Source organism: Aptenodytes patagonicus, chromosome 1 (assembly GCF_965638725.1).
Source record: "Aptenodytes patagonicus chromosome 1, bAptPat1.pri.cur, whole genome shotgun sequence".
NCBI lineage: Eukaryota > Metazoa > Chordata > Aves > Sphenisciformes > Spheniscidae > Aptenodytes > Aptenodytes patagonicus.
In genome coordinates, this window is record NC_134949.1 from 27,890,898 (window position 1) to 27,904,402 (window position 13,505).

General features: G+C 40.2%; 1 protein-coding gene across 3 annotated transcripts in view; it reads right to left on the bottom strand.

Moving 5' to 3' along the window:
* ST7 (suppression of tumorigenicity 7) overlaps positions 1–13,505 on the bottom strand; it is a 153,967-nt gene that overhangs the window by 65,820 nt on the left and 74,642 nt on the right. For 2 of the 3 annotated variants that reach the window (XM_076330401.1, XM_076330383.1), the window contains exon 2: positions 5,765–5,847. The exons of the other annotated variant lie outside the window; for it this stretch is intronic. In XM_076330401.1, the coding sequence (XP_076186516.1) occupies positions 5,765–5,847 (83 nt within the window). The remainder of the gene's footprint in view (positions 1–5,764; positions 5,848–13,505) is intronic. 3 annotated transcript variants of the gene reach the window in all.

Consider the following 13,505-nt stretch of genomic DNA (forward strand, 5'->3'; position numbering starts at 1 on the left):
TATTTTTTAATCTGGTATGGGTAATGCTTAATGTAAGAGTATTTGATTTTGGAAAACCCTTGCTGATGATTCCTAGAAATGCATGGCTATGAAAAAACAACTTGTAGGTGACAAATATATTTGGGTTAAGTAAGAGCTGGTTAATCACTCATAAGTCTTCTTAATGCATTTCAGATACTTGCTTTGGACTGTTTTTGCTTGTGCTTCTCTGTGCTGGTACTTCTCTTCCCCTGTGCAATGAAAACATTACAGTCATCCTCTTTCTTATCTCTGCTCTCACATACAGACAATCCCGGACCATTTTATTTCTCTGTGTAGCAGCAAATCTATTCTGCATCACTGGGATATCTGATCTTCCCGCCTGGTTTTTCAGAACAGATATTCCACCATAAATGCATCAATTCACAAGGGATGGTTTTGATGGTGGTTCTCACTGGACCAAGTAGTGATGTCTATCAGCGACTTGAATTATGCTTTCCTGTTTATCATATCTGAGACAGGCATCCTCTCTTACAGCGAACACTCTCTGTAGTCCTCTCCTAGTGTATGTGTATGGAGTCTTCAACAGAAGCAGTAAAGGATTTTGTTTGCTGGCAACTTCCACAGCTCAGAGTTCTCATTCAGCCTTGTAATGAGGCTTGCAGGTCTCAGAGGAGTAACATTTGGAGTACTCTTCCAGTATGAGGGGTGGTAACAACCAATCTAATGGATTTAAATTAAACTTACTCTCTTGAGGAACAGGATAATGATAGTAGAACTTTGATTCAATGGTTAAGCCTATTTGATAAATAAAACGGGACCACAGCACGGGTTCAGCTGGCTCAGTCATCCATGCTGTCTGTTCGCTAGCACGCTGCCTGGCCTGTGCAAACTCTCCCAGGCAATGACTGGACATGGTCTGGGGATACCACAGCCCAGGGGCTGTTTCCAGTAGGCAGTATGGAAAGGATCATCCTGTTTTGGGAGGATGTGACTATACCATGCCACTTGCCTTCAGACAAAGCAAGCCCCTGGTCTGTTTTATTCAGCTGTTGGGGGTAGCCAGTGACTCAGGGAGATCTTCCAGTCCTGCCCAGCTTGATTCTAGGAAACAGTACGCCTCTCACCATGATCTCAGTGTATCAGTCTTGAAGGCTACGCAGCCCCATTCCTTCTGGTTAAAATACCCCTGTTTAGCATCCTCTTAGACTCTGCTCCTGGTTACCGAACGCCCACCTGTCTTATCTCGAAAAGTCAGCATGAGAAGATACATGCAGTGCTAACAAGCAGCTTATTCAAATTAAATAGCTATGTACTTACACTTCATCTACCTCTGGAAATACAGAAATGGGAAAAAAATGATATATTGCCTGGACTAAGTATAGTACTTCTTTCAACACTGGGTAGGCCCCAGCTACTTATGATACCTTTCTCTTGTCTGTGGACTGGGTTATAGCCTGCCTTCATACAGACCCTTCGTCTCTCATCTGCTCCTTGGCAAGTGTTTTCAGTTTCTTAGGAACTCCCTACAAGGATTCTGCCCTCCCTGACCTGTCAGCCTCTGCTGAGCAGAGCAGAAACTTTGAACGATTACAACGTATCGCTTTTCAGCTGCCAAAGATTGTCCCTGCATAATTGTCAGACTTCCCTGGAGTCTGTGGCAACACCCAGAACTCAGTCACCTTTCTGCCCCTCTGCAGCAGACTACACAAAGGTAATGAAACAAGCAGAAGAAGAGTTAGAATCTACAGAAAATAAGATGGGCCCTTTCTGTGTTATTCAGGTCCTCTCTCAGACTTCCTGTACTAGCACCATTGGCTACAGAAGGCTGGGACTCTCACATACTATACACAGACTCGGGTGGTAGCAGACAGCCCACCTGCTCAACGCTAGCCAGTGTGTAGACTCAGCACTCATGCTCTACCTCGGTAGACTGGCTTTCTAATTCTTACCTCTGAAAGACCTGCTATTTGTTCATTGCAGCATGTTTCTCATTGTATAGCAGAAAATGCTTATTATTGTTCCAGGCTCTGAAGTAGAATAACAAGGCATTCTTGGTGGAGATTCAAGACTGGAGTTCGCTTCTGCCTGTGCTTTCTTGGAACTGAGACTCCATCAGTTTGCAGTGCAAATGCCACCCACATTTGCTAAACAACTTTCACTCTGGTGATAACTGTGTGTTAAATACGTGGCCTTATTTAGAAATCTCAGTGACATTTACATAGTTCCAGTTCACAGCATTTAATAGACGTCAGTTGTGCTTCATGACAGCTTTATTACCCTACCTGTGGAAAACCTTAGCCTCTCAGACAGTGAATACAATACAGCTCATTGTATTCTGTGGACAGAACCCTGTTTTTTACTGGATTAAAAGTAACTGTGGTGGAACCAAGTTTCCAATACAATATTTCTAATGCAGCCTGGGACTTAATTTGGTTCCTATTTTTGATGCCTAAAATAGTGCAGGGATTAATTGAATATAAATTGTTCATTTTAAAGTTTGTGCTGTAGTCAAGTAATTATTAAGGAGAATGCTTGAGATGATAGAAAAGTCTTTTCTGTATGGTTCTGAGCTATCTAGGAAAGGAAAAAGGTCTGAAATCCTTACTTCATTTAAGTCACATTGCCTACAGCAAGGCCAGAATTTTACCTAAAGAATGAAAACAAAATAAGACGGGAGAGTAGTGTTTTGCAAAGGAGTCACGTAGCATGCAATTGCCCAAAGCTGAACTCTGCAGAGTCATTGTTTCGTGACCCAAACATGAAATAGGAAAAGCATTCGCTTTCCCATCGGTTACCACACTGCTGAAATGATGGAATTTTCCATCATTTCATAACCTGCAGTGCTGTGATTTCTCCTTCTGATTAGGAATTGCAGCCAACTGATAATGGAAAGAAATCTGCCAGACCATATGGTGGAAAATTCCAAGGAATATTAGTACATCTAGTCTGAAAAATACCCCAGCGATGTAGATTTGACAAAAGAATGTTTATTTTATAAAGAGTTTCACTTAATACCATTAGCAGGATTAAGAATCCTTTAGAACTGCAGATGCTGTGTAGTATGACAGATAAGTGGGTGGTAATGCCGGCAATTCAGCATGTTACAGGGCCATTGGTAAACAGCAAGATTATTAGGAAATAATTAATCTGAAGCATAATTGGGCTAGTGACTGGCTAGCAACACCTCACTAGAACTCACTCAGCTGTCTTTCCTGATGCATGGTCTGTTCAACTTGCCGTTTCTTCCTTCCAGGACCATGTCTGCTGAGTTCCTTTTCCATCATTCAATTTACAGACCGTATGTTCCTCACAGCACAGGTCCCTACAACCTAGGGTTCCTGGCTGTTACCTGCCTGGCCTATATATCTTTTGCACATTTAGGATGGTGGCATATGAACAACAGACAACAACTGATAGCAGTAGTGAAGGTCCACAAAAAAGGCTTTCAATCTTCTTTCAGTCTGTGTCTACACCTCCATCACCTCACTGTTCCTTCAACTTGTTCATAATGGACTTTGTCATACAGCATTCAGTGAATTTCTTCGGTTAAGGCTCACTCAGTCTAATCTCTTCTCGGAAGGCTTCTGTCGGTGCCCTTTTCCCCCTTCTTCACATCATAGTCTTGAATACTCCTTGCCACTTCCTTCTGGTACTTTCCATCAAAGTACAGCACTTAGAAATTTCTTGCTCACAAGTCTCCTACTGAGCTCATTCCTCAGAAATTGCCTTCATGACTACAGTACAAAATGTACCTACATTTGCAGTCATGCTATACACAGAATTTAGTTACAGATAATTTAGTCTCTCTTTAGGGTTTTTGTTCCTATTTGATTCTGTAAGGTATTTTCATAGAGCACAAACTGTTTTTTTCTTGCCACCTCCTCCTGCTGTCTTCACTCTCCAACAACAGATACGGAACTGTGCCTGTGGAACCCATGTTATTTCTCTCATTCCTTCTCATCTTGGTGGTGGGGCCTGGCCTTTTGAAGGTTTCTTCTTTCTGAGTGAGAGTACTGAATGTAACATTCAGTGTTTTCCTCCCATGCATTTGAGTGAGTTGTGCTAAACTGAATCCGTGTCTTACAGGCCTGGCTCCTGTTCATATTCTGAAAGATCTGCTGATGTCTCTGGAGCTCTGTCCTGTACTTTGGGGCTCAATCCATACAAGGATGATGAATGCCCAAGGTGCAGACATTAAGTAATTGCCTTCTGCCACAAGGAAACCCCAGAGCAAGGCACAGCAGCAGTGCACCTGATGCTTCATACCTGAAATCATCTAAGTGATGAGAGTCTCACAGGCATTCAGGAGTCAAGGATGCCGTTTCTTTGTCTACATCAGCTACAGGCAATCTGGAAGTGAGAGGTGCAGATCTCCCACACCAAACTGATACAGTTTAGTTAGGATCCTAGCTGCTTTCAGGTTTCTCTGAGGTCAGTAGATCAGAGGTGATGTGAACCAGCCCCTAGCCACGTCTGTCTCTTTCTTCTTACCACTATGGTAACTACACTCCTAAAATTGGTGTCATCCATCTCCCAATTACATGCCTAATTTGGTATGGTGAGGGAGGGTCTGCAGCTTGTATCCAGCAGATTTTAAAAGCATACAACTTGTTTTTAGACGAAGGACCTAAGACTGATTGAACAAGCAAGACTAAAAGACAACTTTCCCCTGAGGAGGGGAAGTGGAGAGGGAGGTGCTGATATCTTCTGCCTGGTATCCAGTGTGGGAATGGTTCAAAGCTGCACCAGGGGAGGTTTAGACTGGACATTAGGAAGCATTTCTTTACCAAGAGAGTGGTCCGACACCGGAACAGGCTTCCTAGAGAGGTGGTCGATGGCCCAAGCCTGTCAGTGTTTAAGAGGCATTTGGACAATGCCCTTAATAACATGCTTTAGCTTTTGGTCAGCCCTGAAGTGGTCAGGCAGTTGGACTAGATGATCATTGTAGATCTCTTCCAACTGAAATATTCTAGTCTAGTCTAGTCTGGTCTGGTCTGGTCTGTTCTATTTGTGTAAGTAGAAAGCCAACTCTCATCAGTGAGGAAACAGAGCAGCTCAGTATAAGCATAATACCCTAAGTACACCATGCAGATCCTTAGATTTTTTTACCTCCATTTGTTTCTGTGAAGACATTGAATAAAATCCAGAGCAAATGCTCTGCTTTGGACTCCTGCACTGTGATGGTATTATGATTCACTCCACTGCACCAATTTGCACAACGAAGCCCTCAGGGATTACATATGGGAGGAGGGGTTTTTAAATGGTTTAAAAATACTCTTCAGACCTTTACGCGACTAGGGAGATACATATTGAGAAAGATTTTAAAAAGTGAAGATCTGAAATAATTATCCTTTGGAATCCTGGCAACAGAATTGGGTTCATTGCTATATTCTGCTCGCTGTTTCTCTAATAAGTCCTGCTGTAACTTTCTAAAAGGACCGTGCTAAGCTGAGATAGTTGGTACCTCTCCTCCTCTTCTTTTTACTGGCCTTTTTATTTCTGTAATACTTGTTGATGGAGACACTCAACGTGCAAACACCTGTTATGAATTACTATAGGGTTGTTAGTGGGGCACACTGTCCTTCAAGACTTTTTTTCTTCAAAGACACATAGCACTGAAACATTTTATCTTTTTTTTTGTTGTTGTTCCCACAGAAAAAGAAGTACAAATAAAGAAATACAAATTTCATGTACTGCAGAAATGTAAATGGATGAAGCTTGAAATCCCATTCTGGATAATGAAATCAATTTGTAAGGTGATATTAATATATCTAGTACTTACCAAAATAAGTCCCGAGATTAATGAGGAAGTGCCTGTCAGGGCAACATAGAACTTGGGGGTTAATGTGTTCAAAAACATACTCACTGAAAAAGAAAAGAGAGGAAACCGTGAGTACAAGAGCAGGACATGTTCTCCACGTGTCCCCTCCTCCTCCCAACTGCTTTCCAACTTCAGTTATTACCTTAATTCTGATACAAAAGACAGTTTAAAGAACATCCTGTTCCATCTGCCTGACATGTGATAAAGCAGAGCATTACACTGCCATATGCAGAATTTTGTTTTCACAACAGAGTCAATCACAAGGCATTGGAAAACAGTTGCACACACGTTTGGGTCCTTCCTATTTCAGTCAGCACTCCAATGACACCACGTTCAGGATTCTTCATGATATATGGAAGATCTTTTATTATCTGCCTTTGCTACTCCATTGCAGTTAGCAATCTTAGGGGTCGATCTCAATGTCCTGCATTCAACATTGTCTCAATGTCCTGTATGATCTTGGTGAAACTAACTGGACAAATTTTTAAAAGTCTTTTACTTCTCATTACCTTGGTTCCTCACTTATAAAGTAGGAGATAATAGCATTTCCCTAACTCATTCCACTGCATTAAAGTTGGTGAACCACTCAGTATGACAACAGTGAATAAATGCATAAAACAGATTAGGAAAAGACCTAACTGGCTTTCTGATAATTAGGGGTGAAAATCATGATAACTGTCCAGATTATCTGGAATCTAGGGCAGAAGCAAAGCCAGACAAGCTGCAAAGAATGGCAATTCCATCTGTATGGGCTTCCGGAAATTCAAAGGGCTTTTCCAGTCATATCACATTTTGGAAGCTGCTGAAAGAATCACCAGGTAGTTGTGCTCAACCCCCCATAGAAAATCCCTATGGCCTTAAGAGAATAAATCATCTTTTAATAGGTTTTAGATCACTCTACAGAAGCTACTAGAGAGAACTGGAGCTCTTCCACTAAATTCTAGATATTTAAAGAGAACTCTCAACTTCCCATCACCTCCATCTTCCACACATGAAAACATTCTCTATTAAATTACATGAAGGGTTAGCATATATTCTGTAAAAAAATCTACTGGTCTCATCCTTAACCAGCGCCTATTTCTCATACATATATACATATACGTATATACATGCATATATATTTGTATATATACATGCATCCATGACTGAATAGGGAACTGACAATAGTTAGCAGGTAAATTTAAAAGGCTTGTAGCAGGCTACCAAACAGTCATTAAAAAACGCTGATAAAAGACCTGGATATGTAGGTGGGAGGCCCTCAGTTCATTCTGTTCCCTTTAGAAATTACACTTACTGAAATTAAATAATATGGAGCCAAAAAATGAAGAGGAGACAACAACAGCAGGATACAAATCATCAAACATATGATTAATTTTCCATGACCAGTAAAACAGAAAATTGTTTTCCAGAAATGCATCACTAGAAGAGACTGAAACCCCGCAATTCAGCTGCTTTGTATGGGTTTTGGCTGCATATTTTCTATGTTTTTTTTCTTGAAAAAGCCATAAACTGTTAAAATGGAAGTGTCATTTTCTGCTCCACTGGAGTGGCATTAAGCACCAAGCTGATATAATAAAGAACTAGTTTGGTGGTTATTAATTCCATCATACATTTTCTTTCACAAATGAGTTGGATGCCAGATTCTCAGCTAGTGTAAATCAGCATAACATCCCCAATTTTACCGTGTGCAACACAGCTACACTGATTTATGCCAGCTCTGGCTCAATAGTTGGGATTTTCCCACATCTTCCCCCCCCCGCCCCGTTCCCATTTTTTCTTTCTTTTTTTTTAATGTCTAATACAAGCTGACTTTGAAATAGTAGTCCCTGCTTTCTCCAGCCCCAGTACCTACTAAGAAGGAAGAGGAATGAAGAGACTGAAATAGCTTTGGCTTCTACAAACCACCCATGAGTCCCTTAGAAGAAACATTCCTCATTCTGGAATGCAAACGTAAGCCAGAGACATAATATAACTGTGTCACTGGGGAAATTTCAGACTGCCAGTGAAATTACTTCCTATGCTTAGGTCACGATATTCCTGAGAGACAGTATGCTATGATGGGATATAGATGTCCATGTCCACCATGTAGCACAGTGCTGCTGCAGTGCCAACAATAACATGAAAAGCCAGGCAGCAGGAGACTTTACAGAGGTGCTTTCTCTTCTGTTCCTCCACCATAAGTTGCACAGCTCATGGAATGCTGGAATTTTTCCTATTAAACTGGAAAAATTTTCCCATTACCCTGGAGGAAATCTGATTTCCAAAGTCGTGAAGCCACCTAAGTCTCCTGTGTTTTAGAAGATTCCACACAAGGATATCCATTGAATGAGGATATCCATTGCATAAGGATACACTCTGTTTGCTTTAAATTCCTATTGCCTGTTTCACTAAGAAATGCTGCATAAGAGAACAAAGTTTCTTAAGCAGTGATGAGATACTTATCATTACTGATTGCCATCAATAAAATTTGCTTTGGGAAATGCATCCCCATTTGGAAGAGCCCTCTCAACAAATTAGCTCCATGGAGCTCATCAACGGAGTAGAATGAATGAGGATCTTAAGAAATGCTGTTAGCTTTTCTCTGTTACCACTCTTTCACAAGCACTGTATACTGATTTATAGACAAGCCCTCAGATCTGAATGGAGATAGGATTTCATTTATCTGTCATTTGCACCAGTGTTATGCTTTCTTCTTTGCTTGCGTGTATACTGGTGCTCCTTTATGCTCCTTACTATAGGCTGCCACAATTCTTCACTTTTACAGCTTAGTCACAGGAACTGGCAAGGTGAACAGGTACGGCGCTGGATGCTTTTAGATTGTATGGGCCAGACTCCCAGCTAACTGGAATAGCTCAGTAGATTTGCTACACTTGCACTCAACTACCAGAGCTGCTTATCTGGATTGTTATCTCCCTAATCCTTTTGCCATTATTCTTCCCACTCACTAAATGTAAGAATCTTCTGTTCCATTATGAAAACTATCAACTTCTGCCAATTATTAACCACCCTCCCAGTCCCTTTGTCTCCATAAATATTATTAACAAAAGCAAACATTTTCTAATAAGAAACATATCTCCAAAACAGTAAATCTAAGCACTGGAGGATCTGTGGTGAGACTATTTTTATACTGAAGTCAATGAGAATTCAGTCATTGTTTCAGTGGAAACTACATCAAGGCCCAGTTCTCGTAATATTAATCCCCAAAGTGAAAATCAGCCCATTTGGGGATTATCTGATATGTATCATTATCCAAAAAGGAGTATTTCTTTACAGACAGCATTCTGACACTGGAGAAATCACTATCATATCCAATGTCTACATCCCGTAGTGTACACAGGTTTCCTTCAGGGTGTTGCAGTAAACTACAGCCATTAGATAATGCTAAATGTCCATCTGCCTGAATTTGGATAGCAGTATTTTTCTTCTCTATTTCAATTTGATGAAATAGGAGGATTGAGGAGCAGAGAGAGATTTCTGAGAAATGAGAGTTGGAGACACCAGCGGAAGATGACTACAGAATAAAGAAGCCAAGTAGAATCACCGGTGAAAGGTGGTACTGTATGTCCTTTCTTCTGAATTCATAACACGCCAGTGTATGCCTAGGTATTTTTGTCCACAAAGGGAAGATGGTGCAGTTATTCAGCTTGGAGTATCATCTCTTGTCTGTAATTTGGTGGGACTTAAAAAAGGCATCTAATGAGTATCTAGAGAAAGAAACTTGCCTGATGTTCCTACAATGCCTACTCATTTGAATTACTGTTAAATCCCAATTATTCCCACAGGCTTTTGACGATGAATGATTTATTTTAGGTGTGTTAGTAGAGATGATGGAATACACTACAGCCTGTTTTTTTGAAAGAAAACCAGCATGACCTATAAATGCTGTCTAAACAAGCCAAGCATGTCTGCTTATGAGAGGCTCCTGGCCTTACAAATACCCACCCCCATCTTTTCTTCCCTTCTCTTTATTGCTTTCATTTTAATCATGCTTGAGTCATCCAGAATAAGGTACTATTTACATTTCCAAAGGTGCCTACATTACATTGGTAAATCATTCCATCCAATTGCATAATATCTAGGGAAGGACTCTTATTTCGTTGTTAACTGTGCATGCTCACAGAGATGAATTTACATCCAATTCAATTCATGGCAGACAATCTAAAAAAGCACACAAGTCATATATAATATTCCCTGTTGAGGCTAATCAAAAGAGGTGACTGAAATGTTCTTGAAAGCTGATGCTGTTTCATTCCTTTTATATATGTTATTCATTGGCAATACTCATGATTTATTCTGAACATGGGAATAAACAAGAGAGGAAAATCCAGATATTTTTCAAGTGACAAAATCCTTGAATCATGTAAAATGTTATCACTCAAGGTGATAAAGCACTATGTTGCTTTACAAATTTCATCAAGGACTTGAGGTATTCAGATTTCAAGCACGTGAGGAGCCACAGTAGGAAGGAAATACTGGGGTTAAACTGCTCCAAGTATCATCGTGCTGCTGTATCACTTAATTACATTAGGAGATCATTAGGGGAGGGAGCATTGCAAACTACCTACTATTCCCACATGTGGATCTACTAAAATTACAGCCCCATTACCTACTTCTGCATGTGAGGCAATTTGCACAGTAAGGTGCAAATAAAAATTTAATAGCAATGTTACATAAATCATATACATGAACAGATTAAGCAAAAACAGGACTGCATCATTTATGGCACTTCTAAGAGGAAAAATAATTCCCCTCACAGAATGTTATCTTAAAATACAGATAAACTTAAATATAAACCAATAGTATATATAAATAAATAAATAGTATAAATAAAAAGATGCATTAAAGACCCAGAATTAAAGATCAAATATAAACAACCCAAATACATTGAAATACACATGAAGGGACAGCTCTTTTTGTGCCAGTATCTCTGCGCTCCTAAGTGAGACAAGGTTTCCGGGTACAGTAGTAACTTTTATGAGAACGGATAGCCAGAAAACACAGAAAAGCTTACAGTCACAGAGCCCTTCTTGTGCATTACTGGTCTGTAAGTCATCATGGCTATAATATCTGTGTCACTAAGAAATTTTGCTGCACTTTCTGCCTTCACCCTCCATAATATTTGCTTGGTATGCAGACCAATGCGAATTCTTATAATACCAGGGCCAAGACCCCAAATCCTTTAGACAGGCGACAAGCTAAGAAACCTATCGTTGAGGACCTTTGACACAGCAATTCAGCTTCTTTTCACTGCAACCATCCATTCAAGCTGGTGTTCAAACACGGTACAGAGGATGGGGCAGTGACTGGCTTATTTCACAGGCAGCTCAGCATGGATTAATGCAGCCCCCCGATTCAAAGTTGTTGCAGCAGTGAAGAACTCTTCTACCAAACTGTCAGCAAAGAGAGCAAAGTAAAGTTCAATAAACTTCTTTTCATAAATGTATAACATTCCCCTCTCTGAGTACGAAGCGCTGCATATTCTTGACTTTAATTGAACTATTTATACATAACCTTTTTGAACCCTCAACCCATTCCTCGTAAGAATGTTAACAACACACTTTTGGGAAAACAGGATGAATTATGCATTATATACTATGATGGCCACCAGCTCAATATAAATACAAACCACACCGAATTTAAAGCTAGCACAGGGTACCGTCTCAGAAAAAAACATCTCCTACCATTTACCAGGGTTTTCCCTGGGAAGCTACCAAGATTTTTTTTAACTTCTTCAGACTTCTTGAAGAAATTACCGAAGGAGAAGTAAGCATTCAAAAGTTTAAGAATGCTGCAGAGTGAGTTTCCTTTTTACTTGTTGCAAATGCTACGGAACTTCCTTCTACAAGGCCTTTGTGTAGATCTGTTTTCAAAACTTGAAAAAAAATTGTCACTCAGAAACAAACACGTGGCCATTCCAGGCAGAAACAGCCGGTGTCTCTGTGCTGTGCACAAGGAAATCCAGATGCCCACTCACTTTGTTCAACCACCTACTCTTGTCCTGAAGGCATGAGGCTGAATGAGAGTCACATTCAGATGTCTGGGGCCTAAGCTAATGGCCAGTGAAGTTGGCTGTTGCTCTCAGCGAATGATGGATCAGAGCCCAAGTGAAAGAAAATGGTGATGTGCCAAAAGCTACCTATTACTTCAGATAAATAATGAACTCTGATTAACTACATAGTTGTGCATAATCAAAGTTCTGCCCTTACAGATATTTCTAATTAGTGAAATAAAACTTTCTGGACTGAAGACTACCTCACGCTCTCTTCCATATTTCCACATCTTAAATGTAGGTTTTCCCTTTCAACAGAATACCTTTACCACAATAAAAAGGGAAAGTGAGTAGGAATGGTCTGTTCTGGAGAGAAGTGGGGTATCATGGGAGAAGCTTTTCAGCCACAAAGCGTAGCCCAAGGGGAAGTAAGAGCAGAAGACAATAATACAGTACCAGTTCCAGGTCAAAAACATTCAAGTTCATTTACTTATAACTGAAAAATAAAGAATTTTGAAGGTTGCAGATCACGGCAATAACATTCTCTCCACTTGAGAGAATATTATTTCTTTCACTTGGGCTCTGATCCATCATTCGCTGAGAGCAACAAACTTCACTGGCCATTAGCTTAGGCTCCAGACATCTGAACGTGACTCTCATTTGTCCAGTGGTCCACTGAGCAAATTATGTCCAGCACAGAAAACTGAAACAGATCTTAGCAAATTCAGTCTGTCTTTTCCCAAACAACCCTGCCTGAGAATTGCTAACAAATTCAATTTAATCATTCTCCTCAACATTTTAATGCATTGAATATCTGAAAACCACAGTGACACAATGATCAGTGCTGGCCTGCTTTTCAACACCATGTCTATATTTATGTTATAATGTCCAAAAGTTATCGGATTGGTCAAAATTCTGGCTCAGTCCTAGCAGGAATTAGTCTGTGCTGGTTCTGGAGCTTTTGGGGACTTACATGAATATACTGTGTCCTTCAGAGTGCATTAACCATTCAGCCTGTCAGACATCAAGATTGCTCATCCCCACTGAGAATAATATACAGGGAAACATAACTGATAAGAGACAAGAGCCATCACAGAACTGAGGGCAGAAGGGCATACAGGTGAATCAAGGAAACCAGGTCTGGAAGACAAAAAACCACTTAGACACTACTGTGACTTGGGAAGGGAAAAGAAAAGAAAACCAGATTAGAGGTAGACAAGTATAATACAGAGAGGAGTTAAAAGAAAATTAAAAAATGGAATGGTGATAAAAATTAACATGAGTAGGAAGAAGATGATAGAGACAAGAACAGCAAAAGCAAAAAAGACACGCAAGAAATGACACATGCAACATGAATGTAAATAAAGGCTATTTTTACTTTAGCAAAAGATGGTTTGCGATTCAGAAGTATCTTTTTACTGGGAGAAATAAGACAGCCAACACTAACAGCTTTGGTCATTTAGGAAGAGACACTGTCAACGAGTTATTCTGTGGTATCAAATACACCCCAAAGCTTTGTCTCACAAACTAAGGCACTTAACACAAGATGCTACTAAAGATTCCCATTCCCAACTATATTTTCCCAGAATGTCCTGCTAAGGTCAGCTGCTACACTTTCCCCCAGGAACAGACAGGCTGGGCATATGGGCACAGGATGTACTATATCCACACCAAGAAAAACATTCTCTCTTGTGAATTTAAATACTAAAACCA